We start from the raw sequence: 26,616 nt of genomic DNA on the forward strand, positions 1-26,616 counted from the left end.
TGGTTAGGTATTACCTTAAATCTTCTTTTGCATGTCTTTGGTTTCAGTTCCCTATTGATAACAGAATTATATTTTTATCACTACTTCAACATTTAGATATTTATAGTGTGTATGTAAATACTCATTACATAAATGGAAATATTCAGTTGCGTTTACATTATGTAACAAGTTCATTCTTTAAGCTTTGTGTTCCAAGGATAAGGATCTTTTAAAATCAAATACTGACCTTTAATTATCATTCTTTTGATAAGATTTAAAGACATTTTAATGTAAGTATTTCTAGGAAAAGCTTATAATAAAGTTCACAGAATCTGTTCTGTGTTTTTCCTAATATGAATTTCATTTCATTAATATTGCGTTTCATTGTCATTTGACTTTATGAAAATGACCTTACTCTTTTTTTTTTTTTTTCTTTTTGGTGGTGCTGGGGATCCACCCAGGCCCTGAGCATGCTAGGCAAGTGTTCTACCACTGAGTTACACCGCAAAACCAATGACTTTAAATTATTTAGTTTTGGTACAAAAGTCATATATCCATTATGTAATTTTTAAAATGCAGATTAATATTAAGGTGAAAAAAACAGAGGTTATGTTTTTAATATCTTAGTGCATTTCTCTTTAATTTGCACATTTATTTACTTATTTTTAACATTGAGTCTATATTAAATATGTTGTTTTGCAACCTGCTTTTTAATTTAACAATATATTGTGAACATTTTCCCATAATATTAAATTAACAATGAATTTTATGTGGTAATTAAGCAAGAATATGATTTTATTCATTATATTAATAATTTGCAGATAAAAGTAGCTTTTATCTAAAAAAAAAAAATCAAGATGTCGGTTGAGTAGCTTTAGAATGGGGTTCAGATTCTGCAGTGTCCAGTGTTTATTCTAATCTTACCTTTAAAAAGTGACATAGGTTCAAAATGCCTCCATTCTCCATGTTAAAATAGGAGAGCTAATTTTATTTGCTCTTAAATAATTACAGAAGCCAAAAGACTAGCTATAGTCTTAGGTCATGCTGCTGAACACCAACAGAAGTTCACTGTAATAAACTACTTGACAAAAGTATATACTTAGTCCTAAATATTTTTGAATAAAAATCATTTAAAAAGGGGAAAATACATTAAAAATGCAATAGCATATTCTTCTGAGCTTCTTGTTGTAATATTTCTTGTACAGCTAATTCATTATTTTATCTGTTTGTTTTCAGGAATTACAAATATACACTGCTCTGGCCACCTCTGGGTAGAGCCAGCCACGGTTGTTAAGATGGGTGTGAATATCTCCATATATTGCCAAGCAGCCATTAAGAACTGCCAACCAAGGAAACTTAATTTTTATAAAAATGGCATCAAAGAAAGATCTCAAATCACAAGGATTAATAAAACAACAGCTCAGCTTTGGTATAAAAACTTTATGGACCCCCATGCCTCAATGTACTGCACTGCTGAATGTCCTGGACATGTTCACGAGACACTGATATGTGGAGAAGACGTTTCTTCTGGATGTAAGTGTTGGGGCACATTCCAAAAGCAAACTCAAATCAGTCTAATAATGCACTGGTAATTGCTAGGTTTATCTGAAAACAGGCTAACTGACCTAGTTCACCAAGATCTTACTTAATACTGAGTATCTAATGCAAACATCTCCAGGGTCAGGTTATTGAACTATGAGCTAAGGACGCCGGGGGAACTGTGCAGATAAGACATAGACTGTGGACTGGGTCCAGGCCTTTTCCATATCCAGCCTTCATGGGGGTCCAGTGTGCCTAGATCTTTTGACTCTCCAAAGGAAGACAAAAATATGAATGTTTAATACAAACTCTGCAAATTTTAAAATAATGAGAAAACATTCGAAGTGCTACTAGCCTGGCCAGACCAGGCACATGTGAAAGTTGGTACCCTCAGATTTAAAATGTTGCCCTTTTCATCTTTTTCTCATTCATTTGTTTTCCAAACTAATATCATCACCCTTGAAGAAGATGCCATTCAGAGATTTTGAGGCCAAGATTCACAAACTAGCTTTGTGTTCTCACTAGACTCCTCACTAGCTGTGTAACCATGGAAAATTTGCTTAACCATCTGAGCATTAGTTGCTTGTCTGTAAGATGAAGCTAATTACATTAGGAGTGTTAAGTACTAAATTTCAATAATATACTTAAATGCATATTATAAAATTTAAAGTACAACACCAGTGCCTAAATCCTTAAAAATGTGTCTTTTTGATAAAACATAGGTAGCAGCTGATGCAATCCCCTGCTCCTAATCCCATTACCCCTATTGAGAATCACTGTTATAGTGATTGTGAAGAAAACATTTAGTCAGGTTAATCTGAAAAACATATGCCAAATCCAATTTGTGTTCATAGTATTCTAAAGGTGTTGAAGTTACTTTAGTAAGAATTGCTAACTTATATAATGACATAAGTTTGTTCTTGGTTTTACTATAATGAAGGCTATATCAATAAGATCAGCAGTGTTTTAATCCAGACAGTCTCTATGGTACCTTTGCCCATTGTCAGTGAAAGATAAAGGGCTTTGGGGTTTTTGCTATGTTCCCATCCTCTGTGCTTTTGAGAATCATATCTGAGTTATTGCTTCCTCCTTCCCTCTGCACTTTAGCTATGACAAGAGCCAGACCAATGACCACCACATGAGGTCATTGCCAAGCCCCAGTATGGCCTCCACTGTAGCTGCCTGGGAAGCAGGAGGCCTCTTCATTCTGTAATGAGGCCACTGAGCTGCTTAACTCGGGGCAGCTGATCTTGCTTGCTTCTCAAATGAGAACGATGGGAAGATGTGCAGATGAGTTGAGGAAGGAAGGTTTTGGAGTCAAAGAATGAAGCTGGTAAATATACGCCTTAAACTAATGCCTTATACATGTGAAGCTTGCCCTAAATTATGGAAATTAGACCACAAGTAGATACTTTATCTGAGGTATGAAATCTCCTTAGCTTGTCCACATCCTCAGGAAACAAAACCAACCCTCAATGCTTAAACACTTTACTATCTATCCTTTGAGGGGGCAGGCATAGGAGTGGAGCGAATATACAACTTCTTCAGAGGGTAAGAAAGCAAGCTTCCATAGTTATGGGAAAGAGTTGGTCATTAATTCAAGCTAGAGGAATCAAAGGATGTAAAACGAGTATCACCTCTGTTGAAAGACAAAATTTCAACAAATACAGTTTTTAGATCTAATTGGCTTTTGTGATTCATGAAAGGGAGCAGTAGCTGATTCTGTAAAATGGTGCTCCATGGAGTGTGACAGATCAGGTTTTAGAAGGTGGGAACAAGAAAGCAGAGCAATTAAAAGTGTGGGGTTGGTTACCATCATACTACTTCAGGTTACTTTCCTTGTAAAGATTAAAGTAGAGGGGACCTCCATGTCCTGCTGGTTCAGGTTGACTGGGCCTTTTCAGATGGGTTGTTGTGAGCCTTCTGTTTTCAGGAAAAACCTGATCTCTAGTGGGGTTTGACCTGAAACCTTGAAGTTTCAGTTGGAATATGTGGCACTTAGCACAAGTCACTCCATTTTGGTTTGGTCTGCTGGGGTCTAGTGTAGGAGCTTAATCCCAAATAATGACCTCTTACAAATTTTATTTAGCACCCCCTTTCCTGTGTGAGTAGTTTGTGTGACCCATTTTCTCAACAGCCCCCCTAGTGTTGGCTTGTTATGGGGCACAACTTAAGAACAGACCGATCACCACTGAGTCTTTATTAAGCCGGCCGGCTGACCATCTCACACAATGCCCCCCAAAAAATGGCTATTGGGAGAACAGCCCTGGCCACAGGGTCGTAGGGGTTCTTATACCAAAAATCACATCAATCGTAAGTGTCTGTTGCTATGATTTGAAATTACAAACTAACATCATGAGATCATCAACAGAGAGGGAAGTGGGTCACCTAGGTACAAACTAAAGAATGGTTACTATACAACCACACAATTACTGTTTACATGGTACATTGGTTAGGAGCAATAGGGATCAAAAGAGAGCATTTTTTTATTACATAAGAATTGTCATTTTGTATTGTTAAGCATGTCACACTAAGTAACTGCATGGGTACAGAGGCGAGAAGTCTCAGAGCAAAATGGAGTCTGTTTAGTCATTTCCCTTATAGTCTGGCCTGTAACATTCTTATAGAGCCAGATCTGTCACCCATCACAGGCTGAGGGGCCTCTGCCCCAAACCCTGGGCACTGTTTCAGGTCAGAGAATGCCTCCCTACCAGACGACCTGTTTTTACACTTTCATTCTCTGCTGATGGCTGTTTAGCAAGAGCATCACTCTTTCCATTCATTTCAGTAGGGAGTTATAACTCCTTACATAGATCTCTGGTTATGAGCACGAAAGCACAACTACCAGGTAAGAATTTACTCAAACCCCTGGATTTAAGCTGAATGTGCTCTTGGGCTCTGCATTCTTAGCAAACAAAACTTCCTATTTAAGTAGGTCAGAATAAGGTTTTTGAGGTTTTGTGGCATTCTGGAAATCACATTGCTTTCACTAAAGTATTTGAACACAGAATATTCGTCCTGTGAGCTTTACTATGTCAATTTATCATTATTGTTTTGAAAATGAGATTATACACTTTTTTTGAATGGAGACAAATCAAAAAATAGAAGACAATGAGTCATTACTTTCCTTGAAAAGACATCCATATATGTTTAAAAGTTTCTACTCAAATGTATAATGTGTGAAATACAATCTATCACAATTTCCATTATAAGCCATAATCTTAAACACTTTGATTCTTATCTGTGATGAAATGCACACATATGGGAAATTTGTTCTAACAAAGCCACATTAATCATAGGATTAAAATGTTAATTAGATGTCTATTTCATTTTAAAAATACCAGAGCATACACAGTCATTTCCACTTAATCATTTATTTAAAATTTTAAGCACCTTTCACTTAGATTTTCACCATCTTTGATCTCTAGTTATAACAAAGAAAGCCCATTTTTACCCAATAAAAACCCTGGAATATTCATGTTTTTAACATTACTATTAAGTATGTATCATTAGTGCACATCAGGCCTGGCCTGTGCCCTCCTTGAGAAAGGAATTGCAGGGCGCTTAGGTGCTTTTCTTTTTTTTTTTTTCTTTTTTTTTTTTTTTTGGCAGTGCTGGGGATGGACTTCTGCATGCTAGGCAAGTGCTCTGTCACTCCCAGCCTTCTTCATTTAATGACTCTCATGGTCATTTTATTAATCAAGTCCTGCAATTCATAGAATAAACTTTATTGAGTGCTTTCTATGCATTAAAGTGTGCTAAATGCTAGAAATGCAAAGAAGGAATGGAGCCTGTGCTTTCAAAAAGAAAAGACCTTTGGCTAGGCTTTGAATAAATAAGAATCCTGGTTGGTGATCAGTGACCATCAGGAAAATAGAGGGGAGGTGGAAATAATTGGAAAAAGCAATTAGGCCTTCTCCTTGTGTATTTCAGGGTATTCTCTAGAATCTGGTTGAACAGCAGATTTGTATTCTTGGTTATTAAATAACGTGGCAATAAGATTTAGCAGCCAACAGATGTGATTCTCATAACCATACTCACAGGTCGTCTGTGTGTTGCTTCACATTATCAAAATCTGTGCTTATTTGAGTTTGTGTAGAGTTGTCTTTTGCCAAGTTAATTAACTGCCAGGCATTTACAATCCTGAGCATTCACCTTATACAGAATGCTGTGGAGACACATAGTCCACAAAACTGACATTTGTCTTTTGTGATTGCCAAATCAATGACTGTATCTGAAAGCATTGGAAATTACTGTAATCAACAAGGAATCACGTTGCAAGCAATGCCCAGAAAGATTTATGTTTCTACACCTACCTCCTTTAAGGTGCAAATAGAACCTGAAGATTTCTTTTACTCTACTTGGAGCCCAATTTTTCCTCACTGTGACTCAATGTTACAACTCAGCTGAATGTTTTAAAGTATTTTGGTGTGCTCCCAACAGTTTTTTAAAATTGTAACATCAATTGCATTCAATATAGAAAGTTAAAAAAAATTTAGACTAGTAAAAACAGATACTTATCAACTCCATAATCCCATAATTTTACCAATAACATAATCTCTCCCTAGTGATTTGGACCATGTCTTTCGAGTTTCAGTCGTTCTCTCTTTCAAATGAAATCACTGTACTGAACTATTTTACAACATGCTTCTTTACTTTATCATATGGTCATTATGTAACATGGAGGGTGGATGTCAGGTGGGTTCTTTGTCTTGTGAATTTTGAAGAATGAAATCCACAGACACAAGGGTGAGAGCAAAGTAACAGGATGTATTAGAGTAATAGAAAGAAAGCAGAGATCCTGAAGAGGGCAGGGTTCCAAGAGAGGGATGCCTATGGGTGTCTGTGTCTGTTATCTAGGGATTTTTATGGGCTTGATCTGTCCCTGTGATTGGGGGGCGGATATAGGATTTGGAAAGGGGAGGTCAATCAATTCTCTATTTTGTCTTCTCCAGAAAATCTGGAGAAAAGTGATTTCTAAGCCTTAATCAACACAAGGGTAGGGTTGGGCTCTGTTGAAGCAAGAGGAAGTACTTTTGGAGGTAAAGTACTCTAGGGCTGTTAAGAGACTGTCCTTGTGGCTGGGAATAACTGGGGTCAGAAGCTTGATTTCCCAATTCTCTCTTCCTCCTTTCCTTCTCTGAGATCCTTTTTCTGGCTGCTTATGGGTTTCTATCTTTCTGTCTCAAGTACTTAATAATATATTTCTTATGTCCCTCAAAGGCTAGATTCCTAAATTGTCATTTACATCTTTATTTTTGGATGTATTTTAGGAATATACTAGAGCTTATTTAACCCTTTGTTTGGAGTATTAAGGTAGTTTCTAATACTTTAGGACCACGTTCTTTTAACCAAATATTTTTATATAACCATGAATAGTTTGATAAAAATGCATTCCTATATATTTCCCACTTTTAAAGATTGTTATATATAAAGTGCCATCCATAAAGGTGGTACCAATTTGTACTCTCACCAGAAGTGCATTAGAGGATTTCCCTGGGTCCATCCCAACACTGTGTATTTACATATTTCAAAATCCTTGCCAATTGGATAGATCTAAATGATAGCTATTATTATTTTGATTTGCAATGAGGATAGAATTTTTATATTCTTGGTAGATGGCTTGCAGGTGAAATGAAAGAGTACATTTTTACTTAAATCTTTGGGCGTAACTTCATGTGCACATATCTCTAATCTTTATGATCCCTTATTCCTCCATTTGTCTTGAGCTTCTCGGGGTAATCCAAGTACCCCAGGAAGTATTTCCCATGTAGTAACAAACTGAGAGAGCCACACTTGAAAAGTGGGTATATGATTAGCACTCAGTGTTTCCATAGTTTAAAAAAAAAATCTTGATCTTGGTTACCTATTATTGGATGATATAACTGAAAATTCCAAATGCCATTCTGTAGTTGTTGGAAATTCATAGGCTTCAGAGGGCTGAAGGGCTGAAAAGGTATCAGTACTGGTATCTTACCCCACTGCTTGGGTTTGGTTTTCCCTGTTGGATTCATTCTTAAGCAGTCTGAAGGCAGCTAAAGGACTGTCCGCTATGACAAGATGACTGGTAACTCAGCTTACCTGCTACTCACACACCAACTTTAGGGGGAAGAATGTGCCTCTTTTATAATGACTTAAAAAAAAAAAAAAAAAAAAAAGCTCCTTGGAGAATTCTGATTGATTCATCTGGAGTCATGTGCTCATTCCCAAGGGGCATTCTCATATTAGCCAGCCCAGGTCAAGGTCACACTTCTCTGTAAGACATAGTTACTGACAGCTTTGGGGTGAGAGTGGGGTGGGGTGAGGTTGGGGCAAGTGATTGCAGGGATGTAAGTTCTCAAAGGGGAAGGATGCTAGCAGATACATAGTAAGGATGTCTTTCCTAAGACCACTGAGAAGAAAGCTGGGCTGGAGGTAAGAGGAGTGGGAGAGAGTGTGTGTATGGTGGGGAAGCCTTGAAATAGAAATCTCTGAAACCCAACTATTTTAGAAAACTCTTTTTGATGTGGTCTTGGTGGCAAAATACACATAGCATAAATGTACATTTTTAGCATGTTTAAGTGTACAGTTTAGAGACATGAAGTACATTCACATTGTTGTGCAACCATTACTCCACTCCCTCCAGAACTCTTCTTGCAAACTGAAACTCTTCATCCATTAAACAAAAGCTCCCCATTCCCCGCCACCCCAGTCCCTGGCCACCGCCATTCTACTCCTTGTTTCTAATTGTTTGCTCTTCTAAGTCCCTCCTGTAAGTGGAATCAGGAGGCGTTTCTTCTTTTCTGTCTGCTTACTTTATTACTGTAATGTCTTCAAGTTTCATCCATGTAGCATGTGTTGAAATTTCCTTCCTCTTGCAGCTCAGTAACATTCCTTCGTGTGTACAAACTCCAAATTTTAAAGCAAGTCAGGGAATATGTCCCAAAGAAGGCGATAATCTGCTGGAGTAGCAGAAAAAAAAAATTGTGAAGAACCCTTTCACAGGAGCCTAAAAACAGAGATTTCAAGGAGGGAGTGACCAAAATGTCAAATGCTGTAGAGGTCAAGTTCAATAACAACTGACAAGACTGCACGGGGTTTGTGGAATAGAGTCATTATTGAACTTGGCAACAGTGGTTTTGGTAGAATTGTGAGAGCTGAGTCCTGATTATTTGGGGCTCAAGAGTAAAGGGACATGAAGAATAATGGACTGTTTTCAGATGTTTTGCTCTTAAGAGAAGGAGACAGATATAATGGCAGCTGAAAGAAGATAGAATTTGGGAGAAGACTTTTTAGTGGGCAAGGACCTTGACCTTGTTGGTATTGCCAAAGGAATGGAGAACATAGTACAGGAAGGAGAGGAGCAATATTTTATGGCAGAGTGGCTTGCAAGGTGAGGTGGATGGAATGAGGAGCAGGGAGGTGCTCAGTGCTGGTTGGCCTGGTTTCCCAAGTAAAACGGAGAGTTTATCAGCTAACTACTTTTCAAAGAACTTTGTGTTTCTTGTGGATGCTCCTAAGTGATACGTTTTGTTGCAGATCCACCAGATGCTCCTAAGGAGGTCACCTGTGTCATTTATGAATATTCAGGCAACATGAGTTGTACATGGAATGCTGGGAAGCTCACCTACATAGACACAAAATACGTGGTACACTTGAAGAGGTAGGTTCCATCTGAGGGGGTTCACATGTACAGTTTCACTCCATTCAACCTGGGTTCTGCTTACAGCAGAGATTCAAGAAATCAGCTTCAAATATTAAACATATGCTCTGATTATCCCCGTCTTCCTAATAATAATCACGGAAAGTAACAACACCTGTTTGGGCCATTAATATTTTAATATTACTCTGTGGGGCAGTGTGTTCTGTGACTATTTTGTCCTTTTTCTTCATTGGTAGATAACTAGTAGATGAAACCTAATGCTGTAGCTCAGCACAGCTTTAAACTGGCTTAAACTCTAGCCCCACAACCCCATCCTCCTTTTAGGGTTAGGACAATTTACTCAATTCTCAAAATTGCTGATTTTTTTTTTTTTTTTTTTTTTGGTACTGAGAATTGAACCCACAGGCACTTAACCACTGAGCTACATCCCCAGCCCTTTATTTTATTTTATTTTTTTAAATTTTATAGAACACGGTCTCTAAGTCACTCAGGGCCTTAGCTGAATTGCTGAGGCTGACTTTAAACTCACGATCCTTCTGCCTCAGGCTCTGGAGCCACTAGGATTATAGGCGTGCGCTACTGCACCCAGTGCTGATTCTTTATCTCTCACCGGGGATTCAAAATAGAACCTAACACACAGGGTCGTTCTAATTAAATGAATGATATTTGGCTTTTTAAAGTGTGTGTCACAGTGCCATGTCCATAGTTGGCACTAAACTCATGGATGTTTTTGTCCCCATGTGGGTGTCCGAAGAGGTCCTCCAGAAGGAAGGTCAACTCAGCCCTGGCGGGTTCTTGACACATGCTGCAGAAAGAAACTTCAGGACCTGTCAAAAGAGGCACACACAGAGATTTATTAGGGAAACAAGCCACAGAGCAGGATGCGTGCTCAAGGGGAGAGGGACTGTGGGCATGAGAGGGTGACATGCTTTTGTGGTCTCAGGCTTCCTTTTCTAGAAGAAACTTTGTAGATGATGAGCATGTGTAGCACTGGGGGAGGAGTCAGCTTAATGAGCTTGATTCTCTGGACCATGGAGAACGGAGCTGGTTATGGTGGCCTGTTTCTTCTCAGAATCTTCAGGTTGACATTATCTAGGTAAGAGCGCTTGGACGTACCCTTACCATGGGTTTTTAGCAACATCTTTCTCTAGACTTCTTTTAATTAGTTTAAAAATATATTCTGTAAGCTAACAAGAGATATAAGCACTAATTAACTGGACTTATAGTTCTCTAAGATTTATTGGATCTTTTAAGAATTCAGGCTTGGAGAAAAAACAGGCCTGGGAGTGAAAGTGAGGAAATTTATGGAGGTTTTAGATTTAAAGTGATAATCCCTCTTTCCTTCGTTGTTTGTCTCTCTTCTACCTATCCCCATATCTTCTATCCCACCTCAGTATTAACCCTCAAATATGAATTTAGTATCTGTGCAGGTCAATCAGTTTTTCTAAGGAGGTATTTAGAGCATAGGACTTTCCGTTGTTTTTTATTTTTATTTTTTGCATTTCTTTTTTCTTTATTAAAAATCATAAATTTACATAGGACAATTGTTTGATTCATTCTGTTATTTTTTCCCTTCCCACCCACCCCTCCCACCCCTCTTTTCCCTCTATACAGTCCTTTCTTCCTCCATTCTTACCACCCTCCTTATCCCTAACCCTAAACCAAACCCTAACCCTAACACTAACCCCTCCTACCCCCACTTATATGTCCTCATCCGCTTATCAGCGAGATCATTCGTCCTTTAGTTTTTTGAGATTGGCTTATCTCACTTAGCATGATATCCTCCAATTTCATCCATTTGCCTGCAAATGCCATAATTTTATCATTCTTCATGGCGGAGTAATATTCCATTGTATATATAGGCCACAGTTTCTTTATCCATTCATCAACTGAAGGGCATCTAGGTTGGTTCCACAATCTGGCTATAGTGAATTGAGCAGCTATGAACATTGATGTGGCTGTATCTCTGTAGTATGCTGATTTTAAGTCCTTTGGGTATAGGCCAAAGAGTGGGATAGTTGGGTCAAATGGTGGTTCCATTCCAAGCTTTCTGAGGAATCTCCATACTGCTTTCCAGAGTGGCTGCACTAGTTTGCAACCCCACCAGCAATGTATGAGTGTACCTTTTTCCCCACATCCTCGCCAACACCTATTGTTGCTTGTGTTCTTGATAATCACCATTCTAATTGGGGTGAGATGAAATCTTACAGTAGTTTTGATTTGCATTTCTCTTATTACTAGAGATGTTTAACATTTTTTCATATATCTATTGATTGCTTGTACATCTTCTGTGAAGTATCTGTTCATTTCCTTAGCCCATTTGTTGATTGGATTATTTGTATTCTTGGTGTAGAGTTTTTTGAGTTCTTTATACATTCTGGAAATTAGCGCTCTATCTGAAGAATGAGTGGCAAAGATATTCTCCCACTCTGTAGGCTCTCTCTTCACATTACTGATAGTTTCCTTTGCTGAGAGAAAGCTTTTTAGTTTGAATCTATCCCAGTGGTTGATTCTAGCTTTTATTTCTTGTGCTATGGGAGTCCTGTTAAGGAAGTCTGATCCTAAGCCAACAAGTTGAAGGTTTGGACCTACTTTTTCTTCTATAAGATGCAGAGTCTCTGGTATGATTCCGAGGTCCTTGATCCATTTTGAGTTGAGTTTTGTGCAGTGAGAGATAGGAGTTTAATTTCATTCTGTTGCATATGGTTTTCCAATTTTCCCAGCACCATTTGTTGAAGAGGCTATCTTTTCTCCATTGCATATTTTTGGAACCTTTGTCTAATATGAGAAAATTGTATTTATTTGGGTTTGTGTCCATGTCCTCTATTCTGTACCATTGATCTACCTGTCTATTTTGGTACCAATACCATGCCATTTTTGTGACTATTGCTTTGTAATAGAGTTGAAGATCTGGTATTGCGATACCCCCTGCTTCGCTCTTTCTACTGAGGATTGCTTTAGCTATTCTGGGTTTCTTATTCTTCCAGACGAATTTCATAATTGCTTGCTCTATTTCTGTAAGGTACACCATTGGGATTTTAATTGGAATTGCATTGAATCTGTATAGCACTTTTGGTAGTATGGCCATTTTGACAATATTAATTCTGCCTATCCAAGAACATGGGAGATCTTTCCATCTTCTAAGGTTTTCTTTAATTTCTTTCTTTGTGTTCTGTAGTTCTCATTGTAGAGGTCTTTCACCTCTTTTGTGAGATTGATTCCCAAGTATTTTATTTTTTTCGATGCTATTGTGAATGGGGTAGTTTTCCTAATTTCTCTTTCTGAAGATTCATCACTTATGTATAAAAATGCATTGGATTTATGAGCATTGATCTTGTAACCTGCTACTTTACTGAATTCACTTATGAGTTCTAAGAGTTTTCTGGTGGAATTTCCCAGTTCCTCTAAATATGTAATCATGTCATCAGCGAACAGGGATAGTTTTTCTTCTTTTCCAATTCATATCCCTTTAATTTCTTTGGTTTGTCTAATTGCTCTGGCTAGAGTCTCAAGAACAATATTGAATAGAAGTGGTGAAAGAGGGCATCCCTGTCTTGTTCCAGTTTTTAGGGGGAATGCTTTTTCACCATTTAGAATAATACTGGCCATGGGCTTAGCGTAGATGGCCTTTACAATGTTAAGGAATGTTCCCACTACCCCAATTTTCTCTAGTGTTTTGAGCATGAAGGGATGCTGTATTTTATCAAATGCTTTTTCTGCATCTATTGAAATACTCATGTGATTCTTAACTTTTAGTCTGTTGATATGGTGAATGACATTTATTGATTTCCGGATGTTGAACCAACCTTGCATCCCTGGGATAAAACCCACTTGATTGTGGTGCACTATCTTTTTAATATATGTTTGTATGCGATTTGCTAAAATTTTGTTGAGAATTTTTGCATCCATGTTCATTAAGGATATTGGTCTGAAATTTTCTTTCCTTGATGTGTCTCTGTCTGGTTTAGGTATCAGGGTGATATTGGCTTCATAGAATGAGTTTGGGAGGGTTCCCTCCTCTTCTATTTCATGGAATACTTTGAGAAGTATTGAAATGAGCTCTTCTTTAAAGGTTTTGTAGAACTCGGCTGAGAACCCATCTGGTTCCAGACTTTTCTTTGTTGGTAGGCTTTTGATGACCTCTTCTATTTCATTGCTTGAAATTGATTTATTTAAGTTGTGTATGTCCTCCTCGTTCAGTTTAGGTAATTCATATGTCTCTAGAAACTTGTTGATGTCTTCGAGGTTTTCTGTTTTGTTGGAGTATAGATTTTCAAAATAGCTTCTAATTCTGTTTTGTATTTCACTTGTGTCTGTTGTGATATTTCCTTGTTCATTCCGAATTTTAGTAATTTGAGTTTTCTCCCTCTTTCTCTTTGTTTGTGTGGCTAAGGGTTTATCAATTTTGTTTATTTTTTCAAAGAACCAACTATTTATTTTGTTAATTTTTCCGATTGTTTCTTTTGTTTCAATTTTGTTGATTTCGGCTCTGATTTTAACTATTTCCTGTCTTCTACTACTTTTGGTGTTGGTCTGCTCTTCTTTTTGTAGGGCTTTGAGCTGTAGTGTTAAGTCATGTATTTGTTGATTTCTACTTCTTTTGTTGAATGCGCCCCATAAAATAAGTCTTCCTCTAAGTACTGCTTTCATAGTGTCCCAGAGATTTTGATATGATGTGTCTTTGTTCTCGTTTACTTCTAAAAATTTTTTAATTTCCCTCCTGATGTCTTCTGTTATCCATTCATCATATAATAGTGTATTATTTAATCTCCAGGTATTGGAGAAGTTTCTGTTTTTTATTCTGTCATTTATTTCTAATTTCAATCCATTATGATCTGATAGAGTACAAGGTAGTATCTCTATCTTCTTGTATTTGCTAACAGTAGCTTTGTGGCATAAGACATGGTCTATTTTAGAGAAGGATCCATGTGCTGCTGAGAAGAAAGTGTATTCGTTCTTTGTTGGATGGTATATTCTATATAAGTCAGTTAAGTCTAAATTGTTGATTGTGTTATTGAGATCTATGGTTTCTTTATTCAATTTTTGTTTGGACAATCTATCCAGCGGTGAGAGAGGTGTGTTAAAATCGTCTAGTATTATTGTGTTGTGGTCTATTTGATTTCTGGAATTGAGAAGGATTTGTTTGACGTACATGGATGAGCCAATGTTCAGGGCATAGATGTTTATGATTGTTATGTCTTGCTGATTTATGCTTCCCTTAAGCAGTATGTAATGTCCTTCTTTATCCCTTCTGACTAGTTTTGGCTTGAAGTCCACATTATCTGAAATGAGGATGGATACTCCAGCTTTTTTGCTGTGTCCGTGTGCATGGTATGTTTTTTCCCATCCTTTCACCTTTAGTCTATGGGTATCTCTTTCTATGAGATGAGTCTCTTGCAGGCAGCAAATTGTTGGACTTTTTTTTTTAATCCATTCTGCCAGTCTATGTCTTTTGATTGATGAGTTCAGGCCATTACCATTCAGGGTTATTATTGTGATATGATTTGTATTCCCAGTCATTTGACTCATTTTTGTTTTTTGACATGATTTGGTTTCCCCTTTATTTGGCTATTCCTTTAGGCTAATTCCTCCCGTTGCTGATTTGCATCGTTGTTTCTCATCTCTTCCTCATGGAATATTTTGCTGAGAATGTTCTGTAATGCCGGCTTTCTTTTTGTAAATTCTTTTAGCTTTTGTTTATCATGGAAGAATCTTATTTCATCATCAAATCTGAAAGTAAGTTTTGCTGGGTATAAGATTCTTGGTTGGCATCCGTTTTCTTTGAGGGCCTGGTAAATGTTGTTCTAGGCCCTTCTAGCTTTTAGGGTCTGGATTGAAAAATCTGCTGATATTCTTATTGGTTTCCCCCTGAATGTAATTTGATTCTTTTCTCTTCGTGGCCTTTAAAATTCTGTATTTTGTATGTTAGGTATTTTTATAATAATGTGCCTTGGTGTGGGTCTCTTGTAATTTTGTATATTTGGAGTCCTATAAGCCTCTTGTACTTGGTTTTCCATTTCATTCTTCAGATTTGGGAAATTTTCTGATAGTATTTCATTGAATAGATTGTTCATTCCTTTGGTTTCTTTCTCTAAGCCTTCCTCAATCCCAATAATTCTTAAATTTGGCCTTTTCATGATATCCCATAATTCTTGTAGATTCTGTTCATGATTTCTTACCATCTTTTCTGTTTGGTCAACTTTGTTTTCAAGATTAAATATTTTGTCCTCAATATCTGAGGTTCTGTCTTCCAGGTGTTCTATCCTATTGGTTATGCTTTCTATGGAGTTTTTAACTTGGTTTATTGTTTCCTTCATTTCAAGGATTTCTGTTTGTTTTTTTTCAATATCTCTAACTCTTTATTGAAATGATCTCTTGCTTCCCGTATTTGCTCCTTTAACTGTTGATTGGTGTGATCATTTAATGCCTGCATTTGCTCTTTCATCTCCTCCTTCAATGCCTGCATTTGCTCTTTCATCTCCTTGTTTGCTTCCCTGATTGTTTTAATTATGTACATTCTGAACTCCCTTTCTGACATTTCTTCTGCTGTGCTGTCATTGGGTTTTATTGATATAGTGTCTAGGTTTGTTTGGGACATTTTCTTCCCTTGTTTTCTCATATTGGTCAGATGTCAGTGGGATTTTGTGATATTGCAGAGTTCTTCTATTGGCTTATATTTTCCCTGTAGATTTCCAGTGTATCACCTTCCTGCCTTCAGTAGCCTGAAGTCTTGGAGTAACTTGATAATGCAGTGCTTCCAAGGAAAGCTGCCCCTAGTCTTCTACTGGTTCCAGGACTTGGAGCTGGCTCTGTGTGGAAAGGCTCTCACTGGGGGGTCTGCTCCAAGAAGCTAGCCTGGAAAGTCGCTTCTTGTCGGATGGGGCCGGGCTGCGGGCTGCTTGAGGAAGTCCCTGGCTCCCCAGTCCTGGTCCCTGAAGCAACCTGCAGGCAGGAACTCGCCGCCCTGGTTCAGGAACTTGAAGCTTGGTTCTGTGCAGGAAGGCTCTCACTGGGGGCCTGCTCTGAGATGCTGGAGAATCTGGCCCTGTGGGAGGAGCCCACCACCAGAGTGTGCAGGACCACCTGTGGAAGACTCTAGCTGCCCTACCCTACTCTAATAAGCCACCCAAATCCAGGCCTGCCGCCCTGGCAGCGCTTCACCGGGTTGGGGAGACTCACCCCGATGCTCTATTTTAGTCCGAGTCTCTCAATGCCTCCCCTTCTTGAATCCTGGGTTCTGGAGCAACTGGAGATGCAGTCACCCTGTAGTCCACCATCTTGGATCGCCCCATGGAAAAAGCCTGCGACCGGGGAGCCGGGCAGCAGGTCCGCCTGGAGAGGTCTCTGGCTGCCCTTGCCCTGGTCCCAGAGGCTGCTTGTGGGCCGGAGGTCACCGCTGGCTTGGGGACTTGTGGCTGGCTCTGTGTGGAAAGGCTCTCACTGGGTGGTCTGCTCCAAGAAGCTAGCCTGGAAAGGCGCTTCCCGCCAGAGGGGGCGGGGCTGCGGGCTGCTTGGGGAAGTCCCTGGCTGCCCTGTCCTGGTCGCTGAAGCAACCTGCAGGCAGGAACTCGCTGCCCTGGTTCAGGGAATGAAGCTTGGTTCTGTGCAGGAAAGCTCTCACGGGGGGCCTGCTCTGAGATGCTGGAAAATCTGGCCCTGTGGGAGGAGCCCACCGCCGGAGTGTGCAGGGCCGCCTGGGGAGGACTCTAGCTGCTCTACCTTATTCTGATAAGCCACCCGAATCCGGGCCTGCCGCCCGGGCAGTGCTTCTCCAGGTGGGGGAGACTCACCCCGAGGCTCTATTTTAGTCCGAGTCTCTCAATGCCTCCCCTTCTTGAATTCTGGGTTCTGGAGCGACTGGAGATGCAGTCACCCTCTAGTCCGCCATCTTGGATCGCCCCCAGGACTTTCAGTTTTAAAACTTGGGAAGTTGTGGGCAAACTGGGAGAATTTGGTCCACCTTAACCATGTTTCTTGTTTTATTTATTTATTTTTAAATAAGCAATGCCTTCTGTAGTGAATTTGAAGTATTAGTAATCCTCAAACATTTCATGAACTACTTATTTTTTAAAGAACTTACTGGACCCTTACTGTGTGTCAAGCACTGGTCCAACAGCTTTATAACTGCAACCTCATTTATTTCCCTATACAACCTTGTGAGATACATACAATTATTTTTTCCACTTTTATAGACAAGGTACAGAGGCTTAAAGAAGTTAGGTGATGTGTACAGATCCAGGCAGCCATAGAGAGGGACAAACAGGACAGCCTCCTTCTTGTCTTAGAGTGTTTCTGCTGAAGGGATGTGGGGGACCAGATCAAGGGCATATTTTGGAGATCTCTCTCTCTCTTTCTCTCTCTCTCTCTCTCTCTCTCGTTGGGTACTCAGAATAATTTTAATTAAATAAAACGTAAAAGGGAACCCATCTTCAAGAAATTCTGGATAAAAACTGGATAGATTGTATGAACACATCACTAAGCCTGGGATTACCAACTGCTTGCCATGGGCAGGAAGCTCCTGCTTTTCATTCTGACCAGAAGCTAAACAGGATAGTCAGATATCAAAGAAACAATGAAACATTGAGATCAGAGGCAGGCAGCAGTGATGGATAACATATAGTATGCTAAGTACTATGCTCCCTGTGTTATGTCTTCAATTCTCAGCTCTGCCTCGTGTGGAAACTGTTGTTCTCATTTTATAAGGAGCTTGGAGGGTAAACATTGCCCCTCTGAAGTCACCTGGCTAAGAAATAAGGGAGCTGGAATTCTAACAGTTGTCTCTTTGGCTCTGCAGTCTGAGACTTAACCTCTACCCCTTGCTTTAGGGTAAAGTAGTCCTGCTGAGATGAAAAGAGGTCAGGAGGATGAGAAAACTAGAGTATCATTACCAAGTCAACTTTAGGAACAATAAAATGGGAGCTGGCTTAGGGCAAACCCCATACTTTAAGTGGACAGAAAAGCTAGGTAATAGCAATTTGACCAAGAAAGCTTGGTAACTTGAGGACTTTTACTGTTTTCTGGAACTGGAAGTATCTCATGGACTTCTGTTGTTCTTCCTTTTTGCTCTCTTTCTCTTTCTTCTTTCTTATATAATGGCCTTATTAAATATAATTCACCTACCACACAATCCACCTTATTCTATGTATACTCTTCAACTATCACCACAATCGATTTTAGAGCATTTTCATCATGCCAAAAAGAAACCCCATGTCTATTAGCAGTCACTTATTTCTCCACAACTCTCCCAGCCCGTGGCAACCACTGTTTTTTTGTTTCTGTGGATTTGCCTATTCTGGACACCTCATCTAAAAGGCATCATACAATAGGTGGTCATTTGTGACTGGCTTTTTCATTTAGGCTAATGTTTCCAAGGTTCATCCATGGTGCAGCATGTGTCAGCACTTCATTTCTTTTATGGCGGAATGATTTTCCATTCTAGGTAGGGCTACATCGCATTATGTTTATCATTCATTAGTTGATAGACGTTGGATTATTTCCACCTTTTGGCTACATGAATAATGTTCTCTTAACATTTACATAAACATATGTTCTCATTTCTCTTGGAAGTATACTAGGAATAGAATTTCTGGGTCATATAGGAGCCATTGGAGGAAGATCCAGAGTGTTTTCTAAAGGAGCTACAATACTTTATATTCCCACTAACTATATATGGGGGAGTTTCCAATATCTCCATGTTTGTTAGTGTCTTCTTGGTTCTTGTCATACTATTAGGTAGGGGTTATAGCTTAGTTTGTTGTTGCTGTGACCAAAGTACCTGTCAAGAACAGATTAGAGGAGGAAAAGTTTATTTTAGGTTCATGGTTTCAGAGGTCTCAGTCATTGGTTGGCCAGCTCTGGGCCCTAGGTGAGGCAGAGCATCTTGGCAGAAAGGCATGGCTGGGAAGAGCTACTCAGGCCATGGAGGCCATGAAGTAGAGGGAGGGAGAAGACAGAGAGACAAGATATGACTCCCAAGGGCACACCTCCAGAAATCTACTTTGTCTGGCCATACCCCACCTGCTTACAGTTATCACCCTGTATAGCAGTCCTTTCAAATTATTAATTCATCAAATGGATTAATCCACTGATTAGATCAGAGTTCCCATAATTTAATCATTTCACATCTGAAATTAACAAAGGAGCTTTTGGGTGGATGTCTCATATCCAAACCATAACAGGGTAATTCTTGCAAGCCCTACTCACCTGCCTTCTCAGGTTCCTAACAGTGAAACTGCATTATAATTTGTAAGAGACATATCACAACTTGAGAGAATATGTTCATTAGACAAAATTTCAAACTTGTTAATCACCACCTAATTTCCTATTTAGTATCATTGAAATAGTCTCCGAATATTTTATGACTATTAATTGTATATTTCTTTTGCAATCCTTTAATGTATTCAAAATTATATATGTTTAAATTATTTGCCACTGACTTTTGAAGGACACATATACTTTATAAAAAATACCTGTAGTAGTTATGAGTACTGAGGTTGTTTCAGACTCAAAGTCACTCTGATTGTATTAAGAACAGATTTACAAAAGAGAATGTTTTCAGAAATATCCACTGGAAAGAGCATGGGTTAGAGTTTTATATTTTATTTCTAGTTTAGGTATCTTTTATGATGTAAAATATCATAAAACCCCAGTGCAGTGCATCAGTTAGCTTTCAATTTCTACAACAAATCTTGAGATAATCAACTTGTAAGGAGAAAAGTGTATTTGGGCTCATGGTTTCAGAGGTTCCAAACTATGACCAATTGGCCCTGTTACTTTGGGCCTGTCCTAAGGCATCATAGAGGAAGCATATGGCAAAGCAAAACTGCTCACCTCATGACCAGAAGGAAAAGAGAAAGGATGAGGAAGGTGACTAGAGCCCCAGTGTCCCCATTAAGGACATACCCCCAGAGATCTGAAGACCTCCCATTGGTTACTTCTCTTAAATCTTCCACCACCTCCTGGTAGCACCACAGACTGGGATATTCCAGATCTAAACTATAATGTGCAGTCACTTAAATAGACAAGACCTTATTTATATCAGATCACAGTGGTATATAGTACAGAGTTGGCATGGCAATTCAGATACACTCCAAGGCACCAGGCTCTTGTGGTCTTTCTACTCTGCAGTCTTTAGCGTGTCAGCCTTAATCTTTAGATGTTGCATCTCTAGCTTTCTCATTCAAGTTCTAAGCAGGAAAAGTGTCAAAGTGGAAAGGACATCCTCTCATGAACTTTTACTTGCATGGTGTTGGCTGGTAAGAAACCACATGTCTGTCTACTCTGTTTGGATGGGAACTTGGCAGAAGGACATTACACATGGAGTTCAGTACTATCACCCAACAGCATCAGCATAGTTTCTAGCTGTGGCATCTTGGACAAGTTATTTAACCTTGCCGAGTTTCAGCAGCCTATGAAATGAGGATAAATAATATCATAAATCTTACAAAAAAGTTAATTATAAGATGGCTTGTATATAGAAAATGCTTAGAAACAACAACAAAAAGGGGTATCCTAGTTCATTCATGTTTCTATAACAAAATACCTTACAATGCATAATTTATTTTTAAAAAACACTGAAATTTATTGCTTATAGTTCTAGAGGCTATGAAGTCCAAGATGAAGGCACCAGCAGAGTTGGTGTTTGGTGAGGGCCCATTCCTTACAGATGATATCTTCCATGTATCCTTACATGGCAGAAGAGGTAAAGGAGCTCTCTCTATTCAAAGTCCTCTGTAAGGACACTAAAATCAATCATTTGTGCGGAGCCCTCATGACATAATCACCTTCTAAAGGTTGAACCTCTTAATACTATTTCATTGGAAATTTCAGCATATGAATTTGGTGAGGGGCTCACCAATATCAGACCACAGCAATATTATGGTGACATGCAAGTCTAACTCCCTAGTATTTTGATTCTCACCATCTCATCAACTACTAGGCTAGTAGTTGTCCTCATATCAAACCTGACTAATATAGGAGAGAGAAAGATTAATGTAAAGCTGTAAAATAATCACTCATAGGATATTATACACATCTTAGTTACACTATTTTCAAGTAATATAAATTATTTTTGGAAAACCTAGAAATATATTGAATGTGCTTTAATAAGAAAGACTAATTTTCTAGTTATTGCACATATGTCAATAGTTACTCTACTCATTCATTTAAACCAGAATATAAGTCCACTGTGCATAAGAATTATTACCATATTATTACTGTTTATTAGTGGATGATCTAAGTTAGAACAGGGACTGATACCTATAAGTGCTCAATGTGTATTTGTAGAGTGATTTTTCTACTAATAACTAGAAATAGACATTTCTTACATTTCCCACTTCACAGTCTAGTTAAATAATAAGTCATATGTATTTTTTAAATTGTTTATTCTACTGTCTTCCTATAAATCTAACACTACAGGTTGAACATTTCTAATCTGAAAATTCAAAATCTGAAATGCTCCAAAATCTGAACTTTTGACATTTCAACGGATCACAAGTGGGAAATTCCACACCATGAAAATTTGTTTCATGTATGAAATTACATTTTAAATTGTATTAAACTATCTTTAGTTTTATACATAAGGTTTTTATTAAATATAAGTGAATTTCATGTTTAGACTTGGGTCCCTTATCTAAGATATCTCATTATATATACACAAATATTCTAAAATATGAAAAAATCATAAATCCAAACTTCTAGTTCTAAGTATTGTAGATAAGGGATGTACAACCTGTAAACTATAACTGAACTCTGACAAACCTAACAAAACTTTGAATTGAAACAGTCCAGATTAATGGAATTTTATCATATTTTAAAGAATGGGAAAGATTGTCATAAAAACAAACGTCTTCCTCCAGCATATTCAAAGCACAAATTCCTGTAAGCTCAGACAAATCAGGAAAGGTAGCACACATCTGTTCATCTTCCAGTTCATGAGAAACGAACTCATGAGTTGAAAGCAACTACAGAAAGAAAATTTCAATTTCACTAGCAAACTACCAAGATCTTTTCTCTGGAGAAAAAAGTTGAATTAGAATGAATGTTGTGGTTAAGATAGTTGGTACAGTATCAGGTCAAAGGCCCTCCCAGATCCTGGGGTGTTGGGTTATTTTCCACTTTGGCAGGTAGGGAGAGATCAGCGTTGGCAAGGTTTCACTTCCAACTCATGTGGTTCCGTGTTCCAGTAAGGTCACACAGAGAAGCCTGTCACCTCAGCCCACACACTGGTTTCACCAATGGCAGGCAGGTGGAGATCCCTCTTTGGCAGCACTGTGATCATCCGGGCCTCCGAGTGTTGGGTTGAAGTGTTAAGTAGAAGAATTACATCTATGTTGCTCGAGAACTTTCTCCCCACCATCCAGCTTCTTTGTGGGGATCCATCAGACACAGCTGCATGGATATTCAGTACCTTCCTCTTCCTCTTGTATTTTGCTGAGTATCCAGGGGTGGTGATAGAAAAAAATTAAACTGATAGAAAAAAATTAAACTTGCTGATTGGTGTCTACCTACTGCTGTCCCACTGATTTCAGCAGCTTCATGTACATGTGCTCTTTTTTTTTTTTTTTTTTTTTTTTTTTTTGGTTTTTTTTTTTTTATTGTAAACAAATGGGATACATGTTGTTTCTCTGTTTGTACATGGCGTAAAGGCATACCATTTGTGTAATCATAAATTTACATAGAGTAATGTTGTTTGATTCATTCTGTTATTTTTTCCCTTCCCCCCCACCCCTATTTTCCCTCTATACAGTACTTCCTTCCTCCATACTTGCCCCCCTCCCTAACCCTAACTCTAACCCTAACACTAACCCTTCCCTCCCCCCCATTATGTGTCATCCTCCACTTATTAGCGATATCATTCGTCCTTTGGCTTTTTGAGATTGGCTTATCTCACTTAGCATGATATTCTCCAATTTCATCCATTTGCCTGCAAATGCCATAATTTTATCATTCTTTATGGCTGAGTAATATTCCATTGTATATATATACCACAGTTTCTTTATCCACTCATCAATTGAAGGGCATCTAGGTCGGTTCCACAGTCTGGCTATTGTGAATTGAGCAGCTATGAACATTGATGTGGCTGTATCTCTGTAGTATGTTGATTTGAAGTCCTTTGGGTATAGGCCAAGGAATGGGATAGCTGGGTCAAATGGAGGGTCCATTCCGAGTTTTCTAAGGAATCTCCACACTGCTTTCCAGAGTGGCTGCACTAATTTGCAGCCCCACCAGCAATGTATGAGTGTACCTTTCTCCCCACATCCTCGCCAACACCTGTTGTTGCTCGTATTCTTGATAATCGCCATTCTAATTGGGGTGAGATGGAATCTTAGGGTGGTTTTGATTTGCATTTCTCTTATTACTAGAGATGTTGAGCATTTTTCCATATGTTTGTTGATTGCTTGTAGATCTTCTTCTGTGAAGTGTCTATTCATTTCCTTAGCCCATTTGTCGACTGGATTATTTGAATTCTTGGAGTAAAGTTTTTTGAGTTCTTTATAGATTCTGGAGATTAGTGCTCTATCTGAAGTATGATTGGCAAAGATATTCTCCCACTCTGTAGGCTCTTTCTTCGCATTGCTGATAGTTTCCTTTGCTGAGAGAAAGCTTTTTAGTTTGAATCTATCCCAGTGGTTGATTCTAGCTTTTATTTCTTGTGCTATGGGAGTCCTGTTAAGGAAGTCTGATCCTAGACCAACAAGGTGAAGATTTGGACCTACTTTTTCTTCTATAATCTGCAGGGTCTCTGGTCTGATTCCAAGGTCCTTAATCCATTTTGAGTTTAGTTTCGTGCATAGTGAGAGATATGGGTTTAGTTTCATTCTGTTGCATATGGATTTCCAATTCTCCCAGCACCATTTGTTGAAGAGGCTATCTTTTCTCCATTGCATATTTTTGGCACCTTTGTCCAGTATGAGAAAATTGTATTTATTTGGGATTGTGTCCGTGTCCTCTATTCTATACCATTGATCTACCTTTCTATTTTGGTACCAATACCATGCCGTTTTTGTTATTATTGCTTTGTAGTAGAGTTGAAGATCTGGTATTGCAATACCCCCTGTTTCACTCTTCCTGCTAAGGATTGCTTTAGCTATTCTGGGTTTCTTATTCTTCCAGATGAATTTCATAATTGCTTGCTCTATTTCTGTAAGGTACATCATTGGGATTTTAATTGGAATTGCATTGAATTTGTATAGCACTTTAGGTAGTATGGCCATTTTGACAATATTAATTCTTCCTATCCAAGAACATGGAAGATCTTTCCATCTTCTAAGGTGTTCTTTAATTTCTTTCTTTAGTGTTGTATAGTTCTCATTGTAGAGGTCTTTCACCTCTTTTGTGAGATTGATTCCCAAGTATTTTATTTTTTTCGAGGCTATTGGGAATGGGGTAGTTTTCCTAATTTCTCTTTCTGAAGATTCATCACTTATGTATAAAAATGCGTTGGATTTATGGGCATTGATCTTGTAACCTGCTACTTTACTGAATTCACTTATGAGTTCTAAGAGTTTTCTGGTGGAATTTCCAGGTTCCTCTAAATATATAATCATGTCATCAGCGAACAGGGATAGTTTGAGTTCTTCTTTCCCAATTCGTATCCCTTTAATCTCTTTGGTTTGTCTAATTGCTCTGGCCAGAGTCTCAAGAACGATGTTGAATAGAAGTGGTGAAAGAGGGCATCCCTGCCTTGTTCCAGTTTTTAGGGGGAATACTTTCAGTTTTTCACCATTTAGAATGATATTAGCCATGGGCTTAGCATAAATGGCCTTTACAATGTTAAGGAATGTTCCCACTATCCCTATTTTTTCTAGTGTTTTGAGCATGAAGGGGTGCTGTATTTTATCAAATGCTTTTTCTGCATCTATTGAAATAATCATGTGATTCTTGACTTTAAGTCTATTAATGTGGTGAATTACGTTTATTGATTTCCTGATGTTGAACCAACCTTGCATTTCTGGGATGAAACCCACTTGATCATGGTGCACTATCTTTTTAATATGTTTTTGTATGCGATTTGCTAAAATTTTGTTGAGAATTTTTGCGTCGATGTTCATTAAGGATATTGGTCTGAAATTTTCTTTCCTTGATGTGTCTCTGTCTGGTTTAGGTATCAGGGTGATATTGGCTTCATAGAATGAGTTTGGGAGGGTTCCCTCCTCTTCTATTTTATGGAATACTTTGAGAAGTATTGGAATGAGCTCTTCTTTAAAGGTTTTGTAGAACTCGGCTGAGAACCCATCTGGTCCCGGACTTTTCTTTGTTGGTAGGCTTTTGATGACTTCTTCTATTTCAGTACTTGAAATTGGTCTATTTAAATTGTTTATGTCCTCCTCGTTCAGTTTAGGCAATTCGTATGTCTCTAGAAACCTGTTGATGCCTTCAAAATTTTCTATTTTGTTGGAGTATAGATTTTCAAAATAGCTTCTAATTATGTTTTGTATTTCAATCCTGTCTGTTGTGATATTTCCTTGTTCATTCTGAATTTTAGTGATTTGGGTTTTCTCTCGTCTTCTCTTTGTTAGTGTGGCTAAAGGTTTATCAATTTTGTTTATTTTTTCGAAGAACCAACTATTTATTTTGTCAATTTTTTGTATTGTTTCTTTTGTTTCAATTTCATTGATTTCAGCTCTGAGTTTAACTATTTCCTGTCTTCTACTACTTTTGGTGCTGTTCTGTTCTTCTTTTTCTAGGGCTTTGAGCTGTAGTGTTAGGTCGTTTATTTGTTGAGTTTTACTTCTTTTATTAAATGCGCTCCATGAAATAAATTTCCCTCTAAGTACTGCTTTCATAGTGTCCCAGAGATTTTGATATGATGTTTCTTTGTTCTCATTTACCTCTAAGAATTTTTTAATTTCCTTCCTAATATCTTCTGTTATCCATTCATCATATAATAGCATATTGTTTAATCTCCAGATGTTGGAATAGTTTCTGTGTTTTACTCTTTCATTTATTTCTAACTTCAATCCATTATGATCTGATAGAATACATGCTAGTGTCTCTATCTTCTTGTATTTGCTAACATTAGCTTTGTGGCATAATATATGGTCTATTTTAGAGAAGGATCCATGTGCTGCTGAGAAGAAAGTGTATTCACTCTTGGTTGGATGGTATATTCTATAAATGTCCGTTAAGTCTAAATTATTGATTGTGTTATTGAGATCTATGGTTTCTTTGTTCAATTTTTGTCTGGAAGATCTGTCCAGTGGTGAGAGAGGCGTGTTAAAATCACCTAGTATTATTGTGTTATGGTCTATTTGGTTTCTGAAATTGAGAAGGATTTGTTTGACATACATGGATGAGCCACTGTTTGGTGCATAGATGTTTATGATTGTTATATCTTGCTGATTTATGCTTCCCTTAAGCAGTATGAAATGACCTTCTTTATCCCTTCTGACTAACTTTGTCTTGAAGTCCACATTATCTGAAATGAGGATGGATACTCCAGCTTTTTTGCTGAG

The 26,616-nt window shown here is 38.2% G+C and overlaps 1 protein-coding gene across 1 annotated transcript in view; it reads left to right on the top strand.

The window, feature by feature from the left end:
• The window catches only part of IL23R (interleukin 23 receptor), a 72,670-nt gene that overhangs the window by 2,708 nt on the left and 43,346 nt on the right, over positions 1 to 26,616 (top strand). The window contains exons 3-4 of the mRNA XM_079134028.1: positions 1,216 to 1,512; positions 9,037 to 9,160. Of these exons, the coding sequence (XP_078990154.1) occupies positions 1,216 to 1,512; positions 9,037 to 9,160 (421 nt within the window). The remainder of the gene's footprint in view (positions 1 to 1,215; positions 1,513 to 9,036; positions 9,161 to 26,616) is intronic.

This window comes from Sciurus vulgaris (assembly GCF_902686455.1).
Source record: "Sciurus vulgaris genome assembly, chromosome: 1".
Taxonomy (NCBI): domain Eukaryota; kingdom Metazoa; phylum Chordata; class Mammalia; order Rodentia; family Sciuridae; genus Sciurus; species Sciurus vulgaris.